At 29.6% G+C, this 21196-nt stretch overlaps 1 protein-coding gene across 1 annotated transcript; it reads right to left on the bottom strand.

The window, feature by feature from the left end:
* Positions 1-5687: 5687 nt before the first annotated feature.
* On the bottom strand, positions 5688-13196 carry LOC132939258 (uncharacterized). The gene is made up of 4 exons (XM_061006338.1): positions 13046-13196; positions 10047-10950; positions 9005-9489; positions 5688-6380 (listed from the first exon to the last, which is right to left on the bottom strand). The coding sequence occupies exons 2-4, from the start codon at positions 10924-10926 to the stop codon at positions 5979-5981; spliced, it is 1767 nt and encodes a 588-aa protein (XP_060862321.1). The 5' UTR covers positions 10927-10950; positions 13046-13196; the 3' UTR covers positions 5688-5978.
* Between the last annotated feature and the right edge of the window lie 8000 nt (positions 13197-21196).

The raw sequence follows: 21196 nt of genomic DNA on the forward strand, positions 1-21196 counted from the left end.
CCTCACACAATATTTTAACTTCTTCTTTTGTGCCATCCATTAATTCGGTAGGAAAATAGCATCGACTTGTAAAGTTGTGTTACGGTGCTTATGATCGTGATTTTAACAATCTCCATGCGACACAAAGATCGATGGGTATAGCCAATACGCCGATAATCGGAAGTGTACACTTTAAATTCATGTCAATTGTCGATGTAGGTCAACTTTTTCGATGATGGTTATCGGAATTTAAAAATTAGAAATACTGTGTTTTTGATACGGCAAACCAACTGAAAAATAATATTAAGATTAAATTTTAGTTAGATAAATATGACGCTCTTATAGAAATATATTAAAACTATTGAACCAAAACAAAGCACTTCATCAAAAAAATTAAATGTTTAATAAACCTTGTTTACGCAACTTTTAATGGCAAAAAGAGATGAAAATATTTTAATAGATGTATTCAATAAACAAATAATATATTCATATCATCAATTAAGATATACATGGTGTGTACAAATTTAGTCTCCGGAATGGGGGGATACGCCACTGCAGTGACTCACACGACACCTTATGCACTTACATCAGAGTGGTTGTGAACCTATTTGCCTACCACTTGCCTGTCTTCTTTCATTTTTCGTTCCTCCGAGATTTCTAACTTTGGTGCTGTAGAAACGACCATCCACTTGCCTTTTTTTTTAATAATAATATATTTGTAATATGTATGTATAATAGATAACATAAATAGTCTATATTAAAACATAATACACGAATAATATTTTAAAATGTCTATTATTAGTTGATAAGATATATACAAACTGACTTGAATACAAATTAACAATCAATTAGTGACTATAAGGTTGGGTAAGTGTGATTATTTTATATTGTAATAATAATTGTTTTTAATATCGTTCATTCATTGAAAAATAATAACAATAAACACTAATTATAATAAACTATTATAATAATTAATAACTATCTATAAACTAAATAGGTACGAACTATAACCTATACATAAATAACTATTATATAACTGTAATAATACAACTTATGTATTGCGAGTCATTACACCTACAAAGGAGATAAGGAAGATAATAAATCGGATACTAAGAATGGATACTACAACTACATAGTTCAGTTAGTGTTTTTTTAAAAAAATTTTTTAATTGATAACTACTCAAGTTCATGTATGTACCCAAAATAGTGACCAATTTGTTAAATCGTGCATTTCTATACAATTATTTCAATAATATTATTGTTTTCTAGCATAGTAGTATGTATTAATTATTATACATTTAACTCGATGGTATAAAAATGTAACAAATTCGTAAAAAATACCAAATAATAGTACACAACAGTATATTTTCATTCATTATTGGTACATAGCCCGATATTATATCTATTAATATAAAAATATATTAAAACACAGTATCTATTCATTAAAAATAAGTTATTGGCCATTAATCATTATTAATACCTACTTCATTTAAAATACCTTCAGAAGCATCATTATTGATTGATTTATTTATACGCAACAAATTTGTTTTAACGGCAAAAGTAATTTATAAACATCGTGTTTGTGTTGACCATTACGTAATGGCCATGATGATGGCTAATGCCTTTTTATATCTTAATATTTTGAATGTGATCTTGTTATCACATTATGTATATAAATTGTATTATATTAGTATTTAACATAAAACTATGTTTAAATTTAAATTACGTAACTAAGTTTTAATGTCAAATATGAAGTAGTTTTTTTTTTAAATAAACTTTTCTGATACAATTTCTGTCAAAGCTATTTATTCCTAAATCGTGACTACTGATTACGCACAATAGTTTTGATTTTAAAAAGTATTAGTTTATTAATAACATTTTAATTCAAACGATGCATAATAAAAAATAAAAAAAAAAATTTTAAAAACACACTTTTCCATAAAAACATTTAAAAAAAAATTTTAAAAATTGCACTAAAAAGACAAAAATAATTCTCTGTACTTAAAAATAATGAAAAATTTATTGATGAAAAATTTAAAAGTGTGTGGTGCTCATACACTTGACATATATTCCCAGTCACTATCTTATAAACATGATTGAACAAAGAAGTGTATGTGAGACTTTCCTTGGCTTTTAAATTTTTCATCAGTAAATTTTTCATTATTTTGCTCTTATACTTGACATAATATACTGCCAGTCACTATCTTATAAACAGGATTGAACAAAGAAGTGTATGTGAGACTTAGCTCGGCTTTTAATGTTTTGTATGATGCACCACACACTTTTAAATTTTTCATCAATAAATTTTTCATTATTTTTAAGTACAGAGAATTATTTTTGTCTTTTTAGTGCAATTTTTAAAATTTTTTTTTAAATGTTTTTATGGAAAAGTGTGTTTTTAAAATTTTTTTTTTTATTTTTTATTTTCTACTTTTTAGTTGAAAGTAAATATTTTTATTAAACGTTTAAGAAATATGTTATCCGGTGTTTTCGGTACCTATATCAGAATACCGGTATAATGTTATTTGGTAATAATTACCGTTGTTACCATAGATATTATAATAATGGATAGGACACGCCTATACTTGCTTCGTAAGAGGTTGCGGTTTTTTTTGGGGAAGAGAGAAAGTTCAATATCTGCGAGAGATATTACGGCGACGTCGTGGGGACAATCCTTTTTTTTTTTTGGTCCATGTCCCAAAATGACAACGGATTATTGTATTGTCATCCAAGACCAAGGTCTATACCAATTTTCAGAATTTTTCATCTTCAAAAAGTGCCTCAAATCGAGCGCGCAAGATTTGATCACAGACAGACGTGAAACCAAACTTAAGAAAAGTGTTAAAAAAGTATATTACATAATATATATTACATTGTATTATACATACTTTAATTTTAATATGTATACATAACAATGCCAAGAATGATGATCTATATATCACATTCGTATAGTCGTATCTCTGTCATTTTGCATATGCATTTCTATAATTTATTATACTCGCATATTATATTCATATAGGTAGTATCATAGGCGTGCGCAGACTTTATCCGCAGGGGGGGGGGGGCCTTAAAATGTCTGAACCAAAGATTCTTGTACTAATGACTACCTAAAAAGGGGTGACTTCGGACATGTGGGGTGAATTCGGACAAAACCATGTTTTTTTAGTTATCTTATAATTTTAGAATACACGTTTAATAAAAGTTGAAAACTGATACTCTACGTTGATATCTGTTGTAACCTCCATAGAAAATAATATTTATTGATGAAATAATGGTGTCATAGTACATGTTATGGAGGTAAATACAAAATATTATATTTTTGTACTTTAAAATTACATAACTACATTGACTACTGTAGCACAACAGCAAATATAAATATTTGATTGCGGTTTTCGGTTACCTATACCCGTTAACTTGTCTGTGTTAATTGATAATTGCATTGATTTTATAATATACTATAAAATCAATGGTAATTGGTACCTATATGTGCAAATTGTTAAGTAACTTGATCTCACACTGTAGTGTTAAATCGTCTTAATTATTATTTATTACTAAACGTGGGTGACTTCGGACAACACATTAACTATGCCCAGATCATATGTCAACAATGTAGGAGGTCGTCCATATATAAGAATTATAATTCTAATGTTACTTAAAATGTCGTTAATGGTGTAAGTTATAAAAAAATGACAACACAATAAGTAAAAACAGAAAAGTAAAAAAAGGTGGATAAGTGAATGTCGCTCTGCTGTACAGTAGGTTATAAGTGGGTCACTGTAATGGGTGGTATTAAATTTGAATTCAATGATATAATATCATTGTATAAAAAAAACGATTCTGAGTGAAAACGGTCAGTCAGCCTATGATATTACCAAGTATATTTTTTTTTTTTTTTTTTTTATTTAAAATATAATTACAATCTATACAATTTGGTACAATAAGTAATTTAGATAAAGTATTTACATGTCGAGAATAACAGATAGGGGAGGGCACTCAGTAGTACCACCCGACAGATTAAATTAGAAGGTCTCTAGGCCAGGAGCGTTTTAAACGTCTCTGGGGGTTATCAGGGATTGTTAGAGAAGATATGCGTTTTATTAATGGATTGTAGTGTTGGATTAACTTGGAATGAAAGGAGACGTAGTGAGACTTTGTTAATTGAGAGAGCGATGGAATATTTAGATCTTTGTGGAGATTGTTATTTGTGATAAACCATGGAGCAGAGACAATTTGCCTCAGACAGATAGACTGGAATGCCTGGATTGTTCTCTTGTTGGAGGGTTTGGCAGAGCCCCAAATCTGGATGCCATAGGACCAAACAGGTCTGATGATGGTTTTGTATATTAATAGTTTATTTTTTAATGATGTCTTGGATCTAAGAAGTGGGCGGAGTAAATGGAGTCTGGAGTTGACTGTTTTTCTTTTTATTTTAAGGTGTTGGGCCCATGTGAGGCGCCTGTCAAAGATCAAACCTAGGTATCTTATTGTCTGGGTGATTGGGATTTGATTATTATTAAACGATACAGAGGGGCAGTCCCCTGGTCTAAGAGAGAAAGTGATAAAGGATGATTTAGCTTCATTAATTTTGATCTTCCAGCGGTTTGACCATAGTTGAATCGAGTTGAGATGATTTTGTAGCCGGAGAGATACTACCTGGAGGTCATGGTTTGAAGCCAGGATTATCGTGTCGTCAGCATATGTACCCAGTGATGTATGGGGAGAGGTCGGAGTGTCGTGGGCGAATATAGAGTATAAGAAGGGAGCTATGTCACTTCCTTGAGGGACTCCAGCTAGTATTTGGAAGTTTGATGAGTAGCTGTTGTTAACGCGGACACAGAAGGTGCGATTTTCGAGGTATGATTTTAAGAGAAGGTAGTAGGGGGCAGGGAGGAATTTTTTGAGTTTGAAGAGAAGTCCTTCATGCCACACCTTGTCGAAGGCCTGAGCCACGTCAAGGAGTACAGCCGCACAGTAAAGTTTTGATTCCATGCTGGTAGAGATTAAGTCGACAGTGCGGTGGAGTTGGTGGATGGTGGAGTGCTTGGACCTGAATCCAAATTGGTGGTTTGGGATGATGTTGAGTTTGTCCGATAGTGGAAGAAGCCTTTTGAGGAGTATTTTTTCAAAAATTTTTGCGAATGTGGGGAGGAGAGAGATTGGTCTATAGGAAGACGGGATATCAGGCGGTTTGTCCGGTTTTAGAATTTGGATTATGTTTGAATGTTTCCAGGCTGTAGGAAAGTAGGATAAACGAAACATAGAGTTGAAAATTAGTGCTAAAAGAATGATAGATTTTTCAGGGAGGTGCCAAGTATATTTGATGATATTATTGTGAATAAAGTAATTTATATATAACCTATTTACGTGGAGCCTTGTTTTAAATTTTCAATCCTTAGCTATAAAAGTTATAGATATCTAAGTATTTATTAAAGAAAATGTCAGGCGCCGCAGACCCCCCCCCCCTGTGCGCACGCCTATTGGTAGTACACAATAAAGGTATAGGTGCCATTGGAATAACTATCAATATATTATATTGTCCTATTCACTCAGTAAATTCAATTATCTACTCAGCTACATCTCTACTGCAGTTTTGAATAAGAATGACTATGACTATAGGGATTATAGAAAAAGGCGACAGGAGTAACTCTACGTCTATTTTCTTGTTCGATGGCGAAATGAGCTTATAATATAGGCATATTACAACTGTATAACATTTTAATAAAATGCATTATATTTTACAATGAAACATAATTTATACAATTTCAAAGTCACAAATTAACATTTTTCAATAATCATTACAAACGGTTAAAATTAAAATTATGATTAATTTAGCATTTTGTATACAACTGGTCTACGCCTATTATATTTACTTATTGAAATTTAAAATAAAAGTGAATAATTTACATACACTATAGTATAAATAACGCTACTTTATAGTCGAACTATGTATTATACTCAAAATATGTATGTTTAGACCAATTATAAATTTTTAAATCCACTTAAAAAATGTATTGGATACTTTTAATATAAAGAGTATTGAGTACTATTAATAATTTACTCAATTTTGGTAACGACGCTCTGGTCGGATAAGTTGGACATGACTGTATCGCCTTAATCAGCCCTCGGTACATTTCGGTAGATGCTAGAACCGAACCTATTAAGTCTTGTGGCAAATATTTGATAGCACCCACCGATTCGAATTGTTGTTTGTTAGCCAACTGTATCATTTTTGAAGAGTATTTCTTCAACTTCTTATTTCCCAAAGACCTGGGATTTTTTTCTTTGCACAAGATTCTTAAATCTTCTTTTTCGTCGTCCATGTATTCCGCTGGAAAGTAACACCGACCCAATGATTCGCTGTCACTTACGAGGTCCCGGGCAATATTCACGAGTTGTAGGCCCTTCAAAAATAAAAATAAATATATTGAGTAAGTCCAAATCAGTATTCGCTGCAGAATAGAAACTTCTTTTTGGTTGGTCAAAATGTCGAATAATAAGGACTAAAGTGACTAAAGTATCAGTGTGTCATTAAAAACGCCGTGCTGCGAAAGAGTGAGAAAGTCCGAAACGAAATAGTATAATATTATTAAATAGGTATTAAATATTATTAAACGAGTAGTAACTTAAAATAATATATTATTATTACATTATAATATATACAATATGTTACATAATTCTATCACATAAATAAAGCGATGAAGTGTAATCGTATAGGTATTGGTCTTTATTACCTACCTAATACTTATATGAATAATACATATTAATTACATAAGTATATTAAAGAACATAACACATTAGAACACTATAATACTATATGATATGATAATATTAAAGTAATAATAAATCTCAAGGCAGTGAAGAAAATTTATGTCATATGTGATAAGAGCATATTGTAGCAGAAGATGAACGACAGAGTGAAAAAAGTGATAAAAAATAATGCACAAATTACAGGCAGGTGTTTAAAATAGCCTCAGTTTGCTGAGGTCGGTCGCGTACCTAACCTACAGAATTGCGTGCGCGTATTTTTTGTTGCAGATATTCGAACTGCGTGCGTATAAAAGTTTGGACAAAAGACAGGTTTTTGCCGACCTGTACGTACACAGTATTGGGTCGTATAATGAATTTAACTACAAAAAAATTAGATATCGGTACCGTGGGTAATGTGTGTATCCTCAACTATTACATTTGTAATTATTATTATTTGACGTTAGTTTTATTTAGTTTAATTTTTTATTTAAAATGTCGAGGTTTTTTTTTTGATTTTTACAAACTTTAAACCACACATTTTTATCAAATATATTATATAGTGAATATAAGGGTATTAGTGTTAACCATAAACCTATACTTAATCTTCAAATGTACGTTATTTAAATAAAATAGGTTTATCAAAGAATAATTGTGTACCTACCTAAGACCTATATATTACAAATCTATATGGTAGGCAAAACTACATATTTTTATGCACGGCATTACACACAAAAAGACAATAAACAGTCAGAACTTGAGAAAAATGACTTGATATTTACATGAAAAATTATATGAGTAATAATAATTAACCTAACCCGAATTATGATGACTTTTGCATTTTTCTTTTGGAAAATCATAGCCTAACAACGATACTTTTCTAACTTAAAATGTGTTTCAATAACATTTAAATCTAAATAACTAGTTTAATTTTGTATTTTTTGCGTTTTTTCATCTATAGGGTCATTTTTGTGACTTTTAAAGTAATTTTTTGAAGTTTTGGGGAATTTTAATTTTACTTTTTCTATTTTTTAACAATTGAGGGAAAAATTACGAGTCGATTATTTGTCATTATTATATTTTTATATTTTCCACAACTTTAATATTTTTAATATCTGATAACGACGACTATAATAAGTAATAACAAAAGAACAACATAGGTAGATGGACTTACAATGGATGTCACAAATTTCAATTCTAATACTTCTAATGCTGTACATTTTTTATTGTTTCGTAAATTAGAACCAGTTTTGAAATTCAAATTTAAATCGAAATCACGTATGTTTATAAATTGCAATTTTTAATCAACAAATCAATAAATAATTTTACTAACTTTAACAGTTTCATGAGCTTTAGTATTTAGCTCATAGACATATACATTTTTTTCAGGACATTTTTATAGATTTTTAAGGTATCAACATAGCGGCCCTAGTAATGATAATACAAACATCGAGATAGATAAGAATACCGAAATCACGTAATAGACAACAAAAAAAAAGGTCATCGGTTAAAACGTTCTCGTCGTAAAGTGGTCGGAATAGCATCAATACGTCGGCTGTCGTAGAGTGACCGGTCGTTTTTTTTTTACGTTATTTATAATTCGTATACGCGCTCTAGTATTCTTATCTATCTCGATAATAATAAATAAGAATAATTAAAACTGTTAACGCGATAAACGGAGGAGGCTAAATGATTGGCGGCGGCTGCTGAATCGAAGGTAGACCGCAGCTGACGCCTCGGATAATGATCACCCGATCAATTAATTAGTTAACACGGCAAACAGACCCGGCAATAGACAATAAAAGAACGGTTAGGCCCTCGAGTTTATCACACGAACGAGCGAATGCTGATAAAAACAAGTGTCTACCAGACTGGGGTTGCCGATTGGTACGAAAGCTGTCTTTCTCCCATTTGCATTCCGGAACTCTATATTTTGTTAATATATTATTCCTAGGACCTATCCGTTCAATCATAATCTGCCGCATTGAACGTGTGTTACGTCGCCTCAGCCAGAAACGGGACGGATTTTAGCGTGGTGAAAATAGCCACTCTTTAAGAAGAATATAAGAGGGAATGCGGGTGTGAGTGCGATGTCTGCTTTGTCGCGATTGTCATTCCGTTCACCGGTAAACATCACACGAGTGACGCGACTACACAAGAGTTAGAATATGAAGTTCTACACTAGTTCTTCCACATTAGACGGAAATATAATATGTACAAACGAGTGTATTGATAATAGCTACTAAAAAATAATCAACACTTATGGCGGTGAACAACTTACTTGACCTATTTTGTACGCGTGTTTAGTCAAATAATCGGCCTTGTCGACGAGATCATTCATGTCATTACCATATCTGTACATGATTACATAAAGGCACATCGCGCCTATGCTTCCGGCCACGTAGGTGGTGTATAACATTAAATCTTTTTCGTTTCGAACTAACGTGAACTCAAGATCCCATTGGTAACCTGCGAATAACTCTTCGAATGGTTTACGCGGTAAAAAAAATGCGATTCTAGACACTGCACGGTAAGATGATAATTCGACATCGGTGAACTCGGATTCGTATTTTTTCCAATCAATTTTCACTTCTTGTGGTGTTTTTTTAACGTCGTAATCTGATTTTCTGTCAGCAAAAACTTCACTGATAAATTGTTTGGATAACTCTAATTTGAGTTTTTTCTTTTTCTCATCTGACTTGCTATCAAACATTTCGTCTGTTACACGGCAAAATGCGTACAGGATTATTAAATCCAATCGAATACCTGAATTAAAAATATAATACACATTGATAATTAAAATATAACTATATAATAAGTAATATGTACCAACAAAATAAATTGCTAAATAAAAATAATTTCACTGTTAACCAAAACGATGCTAAAAAAAAACCATGTACATATTAATTCTAAATATTATGATCATAACAGATTTGTATAATATTTTGTAGTTTCTTGAATTTTCATTCAAAAATCCATTTTATTGGTACCTACCTATAATTATTATTATTTGCTATAAAGTTTTTAAACCATGGAATACATTGGACAATGGACATTGAACCTACTTTTTTTTTATATATTTTACATATCAGACGTCATACTTAATAGGTTTACTGCTTTACATATTATATTTTATCTATATGAATAATATTTAAAAACGATTTAATAATGCAAGTCTGTTAATTATACCTATTATAATATTATAATATAATTAAATTAAAATGTTGGTTTATTAATCAATTATTTTAGAACATAATATTATATTGATTCTGGCTGCAGAGTTCTCAAAGCACTAGTTATTTATTTTTTTTTTAACGACTTACCGGCATGGAATAAATAGTTGGAGGTACCAAACGCATTCGAAGTGCTCAAGACCTTGATGCTTGTCTTAATATCTCGTGTCACGGCAGAAGGTGTAGCATATTCCGATGTCACGAATGCTCTTAACATCTGTCGAACGAACCTACAACTAACACTGAACTGGTGTGGAAAATCCAACGAATACGTGACTATCATACCGTACGCCTTGTCGTAGGACGACCCGGCCAGGACGACCATCAGGTTCGTGACGAAGACAAACAACGTGTCCTCTGGCGCCAACTTGCCCGAGTCGTTGTTGTCGTCGCTGACGGCCATCCGATCGATCCAACACATGTATAGCGCAGGGCCCGCGATTGCGATCAACGACGGTACAATCTTCTTCGCAAAAAAATTGCCGGCTCCGTACCACATGATCGCGATTGCCGGGGACGCCCAACACAGTATGGATCCCAAATAGAAGGTCTCTTGTCCCCGCACGGCCATTGCGTAACCAGCCGCCGTGACCACGGTTAACAACGATATCGGTATCCAACGAATTAACTGGTAACTGCGTTTATCGTAGTTGAAGTTCAAGCACGGAGTCGACCACTGGACGAACATCAAGGCCCACAACGAAGTGAGAACGGTTTGCATGACGACGAACATGTACTCTTCGACGGGTACATTTCCGACGACGGCTAGAACAGCACCGGGCGAATACGTCCTGGCCCCGTGGTTATACACAAAATAGCTGTACCACGGTATCGTGTAGATAACGGCTAAGGCGCTTATAAATCCGATTTTGAAAATTTCCAATCGATTGATAAACGGCCGAGTTATTAACGTTAAGACACCGATCACTGGTAGAGTGTACGATAGGTGGGCGCCAATGTAGGTTAACATGATGTCGATGACGGATTACGAAAACTGAAAAATCGTGAAATTGTAAATAAATAAATAAATAAATAAAATTATTTTGCGATTTCAATCGTAATAGAGATACTATTTTGACGTATATTATGACGTATGCAGCAACTGCAGATGTATCCTGCATTTTACGCGTATAGATTATAGAATAAAAATCGAATCGACTGGTGGAAATAACATATTATAGATTTACCAAGTAAAATATATTTGAATACTACCAATCGATTAAATGTAAACGTCAACTGTTGCGTATCAATATAGAGTTGATAATTAATAATATTTAAATAATTATCAATAAAAATGCATTTATTAACACATTAATACTAAATATACTAAATATTATGTACCTAATGTAATAAAAATAATCGTTTAAATGTTTAAAATATATTATATAAATATTATTAATATAGTTAATACAACATATAAAGTGCATAGGTTAAATTTAAGTAAAATAGATTTTAAAATGTCGATAAAAAACAACACTTTACCGAATATTGTGGAATGACCTACAATTTTAGTAGTTTTTTTTATATTATGGTGGATGTCACGTAATACTCGTACTTATACGCATTATTTTTTAACATCAATGCTAAGATCATTATTAATTTACAGATTCAGATAGACCAAAGTTCATCGGTTTATTTCATACATACTATCCATTCAAATGGTAGTGTAATACTCATAACTATTCATAAAACAAATATAATAATTTAAACGAGTATAATTAAATTTAATCAAAAATGTGTATTATATAATGCCCTGGCGTTTAAACTTCTCAAAAACCTTTGACGTCAGTGTGTTACCAAGGTAAATCTTTACTTTAGAGCACACGTAGTACGACAGCCAAACAGGACCAGACACCATAGTTGAAATATATCAATATTATAATGATATCATATAGTAGGCACGTAAAACTGAATTTAATATATTAATTTTTTAATATAAATAACAAAGATTCGTTTTTCGTTTTAATATTAATTAACGGTCGCTATATAATACGAAATACAAAATACATCAAATAGTCTTAAAATGTTGTTCACGAACAGAATTTTAAACCCCAATATTCTGCAATCCAACATTTAATTTCTAATATTATTCGATTATAATATTATATTAGGTTCACCGGTGCAAATTCTGAGCTATTGTCCAATATATGTTCCACTTCCCATGAATGACACTTCTGCTGATCATAATATAGAACGCAAATTCTAGGCAGGATCGATAAATTCATTCTAACAAATGAACCGCAGCTTGCAGCTAAACAACAGGTGTTTCACAAGCCGAAGTTTTGTACACAAGACTGTAAATCACCAAACCTCATGCTATGCCAATGCGAATACAGGAGGAGCCCACACTCAAATCATTGAGACGTCATGGCTGAACGCGAAGTTTAAATTATTAAAACGATGGTTGTCCTCTGATAATTATTTTCAGTCCCATCTCAATCACTATTGCTAGCTACTTTACTGTCACGACAGTACCTACTGACCATTTTATCGCCTTGTTAGAAGACATTTAGAACGTGAATCAACAATAAAGTACAATTTCCTAATCATTTATCATTCATATTACATTAACAGTAAACACCGAAGTAAACGATGTATGTAGAATTAAATACTTGTCTGTAGAGCGCATATTGATTCGGAAACTTGTCTGTATACCGAATTAGCACCGATCTTTCGATCTGTATTCTGTGCATAGTGTTAACAAACTAATGAAAAAATATACCATTTAGCCAATATGGGTAGAAATTAATTTCATTTACGCATTGAAATTTTCCAGTGACGACACTGTGAAAAGTTTAACAAACTTAACAATTTTAATTTAATTATTAATATTGGATGTTGAAAAATCGTTAAGTGAAAATAAATTAAAACATATGTATTCATAATTAATGTATTAATTAATGTATTTATAATGAAAGTCCTTAGTCTGTAAAAGTGAGCAGGATAATAATATATAATATTTATTTATTATTGGGGACGAACTTGGGTACATTTCTTTGAAAATCCACATACATATTACTATACTTCATAAATAATTCAATGGCATGATAATCTTAAATAATTATGAATCTTAATCTTTTTAAACTTACGTGTTAAATAATCAACTACTTATATATTTATGTCTGTAGAAATTAATAAAAATTAAACGAACCAACAACAAAAATTTAAAAAATTGAGTATTTCAATTTCGTTACTGCAAGCAAAGTGAAACTAAACTTTTCCTGGTTCACATACTCAATTATATAAACATATTTAACCACTTGGCCGATGGTAATTTAATATGGTTAATAAAAGATAATAATAGTACTTAATTTTCTAGATTAACCTTTTACCTAATATGAACATTATATTAATATGGTATAGACCTCAGCGCGTGTCCCTAATTATATATTTATGCGTGTAAATAAATTGCAGTTCTGTTCGTTATAGTATATATATTTTTTTAATTGCTAGTTATGTTTCAAAGATGAAGTTGAGCCTAAAAACCACCTCAACGCATACGTCTGACGGCAATCGTCGACCGTTTTATCCTGCCTAATTTATAGACTACTTTATCTGTTTTGGGTTTACTGATAAGTGCACGTCATCGTAATACAATATTGACCATTGACAAGTTCTCACTTCTCATGTTCAAAATATTCATTGCAGCAATCGACGAATTTTAAAAATATATTTACTAAACATTTTAAATAGTGGTCTATTAAACCAAAACCATACATAGGTAATTGAGATCTTATCAAACTTTAACTAACTATATATATTTCATACTCTACTCATCTCGGAACAACTTTCGTCTATATTTTATGTTTTTTATGTACGTGTTTACAACTTTTTTAACTCACAGGTAAGTAATAAAACACAATTTTTGTGTTAATGTAAATTTCTATTTTGTATTTCTTGATTTTTGAATTTGGTCTTGATTGTGGCTTCTCGACCTTATCGCCACAGACCACAACAACTGTTACATACATATAAGTATATAACATATTATATTATACACGTCATATGAACTGGATATTTAATTAACTATAAATACTTCAAAACCGTTTTTACTTGTCAACAGAATATTAATAAACAATATATTATGAAACAAAATTCATACTCGTACACAGAATTAATTTATAATATTATTATTTATTACCATTTAAATAAGACAAACTATAGGAGTTCTTAATTAATTACATGCATGCAATATTAATAAACTGACATACTTATAATAACAATTAAAATACTAATTATAAAATCAACTCAATGTTAAAGATTATTTATTAAAATCCTTATAAATTATTTTTATAGTGTATAACACGGTGAACTCTATAATATCATAATTTTGAATAAATAGTAATTCGTATATTAAAAATACATTTATAGCATATACATAAATAACATTATCTAAATTAAAAATGAATGAAAATATATATATCATTAAATATTTTAAAGCAATGTCGCATATTAAAGCATATTATTGTACATAATATGCAAAACTAAAGGCTAAGTACATTATATTAATCTCTTAACGCTAAAATATTATTTCTTTACATCTATTTAATTTCATATAATTGAACATGGCAGGTATGAAATATCGTCAGGTCAAATTGTTGACTGATCAAAACATAAACAAATTAAAAAATAAGTTAATATGTATAAATATGTAATAATAATTAAGTAATTAAACGATAAAAACACATATGAATATTGAATAGGTGTATATTTGGCATGGATATAGGGCAAGAAAATGATTACTTAACCTAAACATTTCACCTTAATCATAATTTATTGAAAGTCAAAATTGCAGTTTATCGCACCAAATAGGTAGTACTTTTTGCGCGTGCCAATAAGTGTAAATTATATAAATTACTTTTATTAGGTACTTATAACAATATACTAACATTCAGTAACATTCTATAAACTTACTAAATAAATAAATAAAGGTAAAATAATTAAACTAATCGAGAATACAAAATATTAGTTCTAAACCTATCAAAGACAATAGAATTCGCTGGTAATGAGGCCGAGCTATTAAAATTATACTTTAAATCTAATCAATCTATGACCATTATTCTCTATATTATCACATTGCTATAGCCATTATAACTTAAGTATATAACATACTGAGTGTTTATAATGTAGATAGTAGATACTTAAAAAATATTAACACAACATTTTGCCATTTCAATACTAAAAGCTTATTGTTAGAAAATTCGGACATAAAGGAACCGCGCGAATATGTCAGTGGACGTTAGGACTAAACCTCATACATCAATTATTGATTTTAATTAAAATGTGGTAGTTAAAGATTAATTTTGTAAGACTTCAAAACTAAAATAAACAGTTCAAACAATAAAAAAATTATGAATAAAAATGATTATTAAATAAAAAAAACCGATTGTAATCAAGTTTGATTAAACGAATAAAATGTTTTTATAATACTCGGATAACCATAATATTCCGGTATTAATAGCTCCATGGACATAATATAAATTACTAAGATAGTATTCATATTTAAAAATCAACTTATACCACGTACTGCATGATTTTAATATAAAGCCCTTTGAATATTACCATACATTTATCCAATTTTGATAATTTTGCTTTGTTTGGAAATGATGGACTAGACTGGATTGGATTGATAAGACCTCAATAAATTCCAATAGCTGATGTTAAAATTAAACCTCTAATTTCTCGCGGCAAACATTTAATGCCATCCACAGCTTTGTGTGGTGTTGATTTTACATCGTAAATGATTTTTTGTCAGCGAATTGTTCTCTGACAAATTTGTAATAAAGATTTAATTTTAGTTTTAATTTTTCAGCGTTTGATGCCGATGTATCCGTAATACGACCAAGCGCGTAAACTATTAGAAGATCCAATCGGGTTCCTAAATTAAAAACACGTAAGTACTATCATTTTATAAACGTAATATACATATATTTGATAATAAATATATATAATTATATATAGAAATATCATATAACTTAAGGTTGCCAAATGACAACCCTTTAAAAAATTGTGATTGTTCAAATCCTTTTGAGTGTAACTCGCAGCAGTAAGTGCGATTCAGCCATTCTGGTAGGCAATCCGACTACGTCGGATCGCGGACAATGTGCGACAGCATATCAATTAGATATATATATATATCTAATATATAAAAATGTCGTGTCACAGTGTTTGTTATTGAACTCCTCCGAAACGGCTTGAACGAAACCAAATGTTCCAATTATTATTTATGTTTATTATAAATTACAATAACATATATATATATATATTATATACATTCGTATATTATGTATGAATAATGTATAAATATATATATTGTTATATAATAATAATGTATTTATTATAAATCAATTTTATTTATTATTATACAATTATTATCAAGTATGATAGAGAAAATCGTAATATACATTTACCAGACTTATTGGAATACGTTCGGTTACCAATTGTTTCCCAGGAATTTTTTGAGTGTAATGTATACAGTTGTAACTATATAATATTTTTATATTTGGTTTTCTTATTTTTTCAAAATATATTATGTTGATTGTTGGTAGGTAGAAAATATTTATATGAAGCTTATGCTGTTCTTACAGTCCTTGGTGCTGAGTTAGAAGCATCAAATTTTACTTGTTGCAATATGTTTTGATCATGAGCAAAAGAGCCAAACACCATCTTTCTCTTTTGTTTAACATAATCACAAATCAGTAACTTTGTTCGTGATAATAATATGTGATAATAGTATAATACTATTTGTATTAATATGTATATTTGATTAAATATATTACATATTTTTGTTTATATTTCAACATTTAACCACCGAGATAACTTACCGATATGAAATAAATAAATGGAAGTTCCAAATATATTTGAAGCATCTAATACTTTAATACATTTTTTAAAATCTTCGGTGACAATAGACGGCATTGAATATTCCGATGTCGCGAACACCCTAAACATCTGACTAATGAATTTCCAACTGTAGGTAACTAAACTGATGAGGGTACAACAACGAAAACGTTACGATCATGCCGTACGCTTTGTCGTGTAGACGATTGCTACGGCGCTTATGAATGCGATCTTAGACATTTCCCATCGATTTATGAACGGCAGTGTTATTACCGTTAACAAGCCAATCGCGGAAAGCGTGTACGTTAAATGGACGCCCGCGTAGCTTAACGTTGACGGAGACTGAAAAATGAAAAAAAAAATTTAATGTTAGAGTGTCACAACTCAAACAGAAAGAATGGATAATATTGATATTTCATATTCATATACATTGTTTTTGAAATATTTCCAACGTAACATTTTAAACATGTGAAATTAATTGCCATTAAAATATTTTTCAACAATTAATATGATCAAAATTCTTTTATAACAGCTTATCCATATCAGTGTTCTACGTTCTACGTGCTTACAATATTAAAATACTCAGCAATCCTGTATAATGTACTTTTCAAAAGTATTCAATTAAAGATACAGATTTCTACTTATGTCTTATTTTGATATGTTATATATTTTGATATGTATTTTAAATACGTATTTGACTACTCAGTAAAACAAAGTACAAATTCAAATGCTTTTAAATTATTTCATTTCAAAAAAAAAAAATATTCAAAACCCTTATAAATCAACTGAACCAAATTTTTATTAGCATTTTCATGTTCTACAATTCATGTACCTATTACAATTTTATTTTTACACCGTATCATTTGGTATAACTATTAGTTTTACATTTGCCGTTTTCTTTGTATAGATATTTGAGATATCGGGTATACTTCACATCGAAAATATATATTATGATATTAATTATACGACTATATCATATTATATTATTCTCAAAATTTGTTTAATTTTATGTTAAATTAAAAAAAATATATATATAAACTAAAAAGAAAAGGAAAATTAGTACTTATTTGATTTTAAATACCAACTTTGAAAAAGAATTTGTGTACTTAAACTCAATTACCTACTTTATAAGACTGAGAATACTCATATTAATTGTATATTTCAACAATGGTATTATAATTTTTAATTTAATTAATAATAAAATATTTACTAACCTGTTGATAATGATGAGAATTTATATTTTGACTAAGAATATTTTAATTCTAAAAATTCTAGAAATATGTAAAACTAACTTAGATGTAAATAATAACACAAATAACTTCAATACTTTAAAACCATTTCTGCAGTTCTCAAAGGAAATAATTACAAACATACGCTTATATAAATAAAACTTAAAAAGTGTTTGTACGGAGGGGAAATTATGAACACCATCATCAATTTATATTATTATTATTATATAAACTCAGAAAATGTATGCTAACGTACTATTCTTTTACAATTTATTACAAAAAAAAGATAAATATGACTACAACAAATATAAAGGCATAGGCGAAATAAATCATATACGTTGTAAACCGGAAATAAAGACTATTTAGTACCTATTTAATGAGTATTTATTATAATATAAAATATCCCGTTGGACCCGTTGTGATTGTTTCCTATATAGTAAAACTTAATTGTTGAAAATGACTAGTTATTATTTCTGTAATATTATATTATTACAAAGTAAAATTGAATCTTGATAACTACAATTTTTTTCTTGTTTCTTAAAAATGTCTATACACTACCAATACAATATTATTGTCAGTTGTCACTATAAAAATAAATAGACGTAGATAACGAGTCAATAATTTTTAATTATTAATTATTGTTTTAACTATCTTAAATTTGATCATAAGAACCTGTTTAAAGGGGCTTAAATATGAATTTACAATTTACATTTAATATAATATATTAGGCGTTCCTGATATTTTACTGGAGGAGTCCACTTGAATTTTCAGGATAATATATTGAAAACCTAATTCAATTTTCACAAATTTTGAATTTTTTTTTTATTATTTATGTTCTAGCAATGTTATCAAGTTTCAGTACCAAAGCCCAATATGCCCTGTAGAAAATCATACTCTTTCGAACAAAATAAATAAATTAATAAATAAAATCTGATCACTCTACGAGACAAGAGATAATTTTTCACAAGCCGTGTTTTGATCAAAAAAATACACTTGTAATTGTTCTTTAAGATAGTGCTGTTGACTGAGATTGTAGGTACTCAGAACAAGTTTTCATGGATAGAGGGGGGGTTATGGATATCATAGTAGGTGGTAGTTAAATAGGCCATAATTCTAAATTATATCAAATTTCTATGGTTAACTAATCCGAGAAATTTTTTTTGAGGGGTGGGGGTGGGGTGAGTTAACATCCCCGCCACCAAACGGCCTTGCTGTTGAAATGTGCGTGTGAGTGCGTAGACTGTAGAGCACCACCACCCACGACATATTCGCATTAATAATCATTTACGACAAGACTTCCCGGGTGGTTTTCGAAGCTGCATTGCCTGAATTTTGCCCATTATTAAATAGACATTAGCTGGGGCCTTAACTAAATTTAAAAAGTGAACTAACGTTCTGTGTTTCAAGTGACCGGATTCCTATATTTATTTTTTTTCAAAAGTTCATTATACATTTAATACGGCGTTACGTATTGGCAAAATAGGTACATTAATCCGGCATGGTCACGGAACTACGAAAGACTCTATGTAAACCAACAATACGTCCAATAATTAGTTTACTTCGCAATAGGCCCATATAATAATATGTAACTTTTTACGTTTTATTGCTACATTTTTTTTTATCACATTTCCGGTCTTCCTCCGTTTACGTGTGATACGTCTTAATGTTGAATCAATTAAAATACAAATATTACTTCTACTTAATACTTTTAATGCAATCAACTCAATTAATATCAGTAGATGTTATAATTTATTATTAAACCTCGCAAATCTCATGGACAATTTTTGATATTAATATTCATCGATAAACGAGGTAATTACAATGATAATATAGTATATACAGCTATAATATAATATACAGTTTAATCTAACCATTGAGGATAGCATTCTATCGGTTATGATGAGTAGGTGCTAATCCAAACAAATAAACATTTGTAAAGAAATAATGGTAATAATATGTATTGAAAAATGTATTAGGTTTGACCATCAATAAATATAATAGGGAATAATAATTAATAATATAATAGTTTAAATAAATACAAATAAACGTTATAATATAATATGACATTATCGGATTTGCATACATCATACACTATGGAAGCTATAGGTTTTTTGTGTTGTTAATTAACCACATTTTTAATAGAAATAACATAGTTTTGGAAAACTTCAAGTCCCTACGATTATTTTTTCTAAATTACATTTTAACAAAACATTGTGAAAATCAGGTTTTTTGTAAAACGACTTTTTCATAACACAGTCTGTCTCATTTTAATTTTTTTTGCTAATTTTTACCTTTGCAATTTACTTCTGTGATATATGTGACTAGTCAACTACCTAATAATAGCTGTATGACATAAGTGACTAAGATATAAAATACCTATATATTATTTGTGCCAAACATATTATAACCATAAGCGTCAATATAAAATTATACCTAATATAATGATATAAGGTTCCAAAGATATTAAAAAAAAAAAAAATCATTATTCTTGTGCACTAATATTAATATTTTATATATATTATTATAAAAACATTCAAAATCGCCATTAATCCATACCGTTATAAATGTAAATATCTATATTCTTGTTAATTAAATATAAAAATATAAAAATGCACAAAACATATAATTAATTTTTACTACGTGGTAAGGATTACGCAAATGCTTATTGCTTAGTAGGTACCTACTTAGAAGACAACACGGAATCTATAACGTTCTACAGTAATTATTCGTAATCACTTATCAGATAATACATATTAATCGATTTAGATTATACCTACATTTGGAGTTTTTGAACGATTTGGTTTTTCATTATGATGGTTATATCATATATCCGGAATGAAGCACACAGTTATTTTGCAGGATTTTGGCACTTTTCCTGCGATTTATTCTTTTCCAATCTCGTTTTGACACTAATGTTTTTCCTCGCTACTAATTGAATTCATATAAAATTACTTTAATTTCTATTAACGGTTCTAGACGTGGAGTGACATTTAGAAGAATGTCCATTAGTTTTTCTAGTGAACTTATAACAAAAAACAATGTATATGTTATTATTCGTATATATAATTTTATTTTTGAATTTATCATGAATCACTGCACCCTGAATATTATTTTTTCATATTTTTCAATTCTAATACTATGTCATCATAAATCGGAACGTTTCCAGCTTTG

This window comes from Metopolophium dirhodum, chromosome 2 (genome assembly GCF_019925205.1).
Source record: "Metopolophium dirhodum isolate CAU chromosome 2, ASM1992520v1, whole genome shotgun sequence".
NCBI classification, from domain to species: domain Eukaryota; kingdom Metazoa; phylum Arthropoda; class Insecta; order Hemiptera; family Aphididae; genus Metopolophium; species Metopolophium dirhodum.

What these genes read in the sequence shown, in the direction of transcription:
- LOC132939258 (XM_061006338.1), bottom strand. Translation starts at nt 10,926, where the DNA reads ATGTTAACCTACATTGGCGCCCACCTATCGTACACTCTACCAGTGATC. An exon ending in CAACTATTTATTCCATGCCG is followed by an intron (nt 9,490 to 10,046) that starts GTAAGTCGTTAA and finishes TTTTTAATTCAG; the next exon opens with GTATTCGATTGGATTTAATA. An exon ending in ACGCGTACAAAATAGGTCAA is followed by an intron (nt 6,381 to 9,004) that starts GTAAGTTGTTCA and finishes TTATTTTTGAAG; the next exon opens with GGCCTACAACTCGTGAATAT.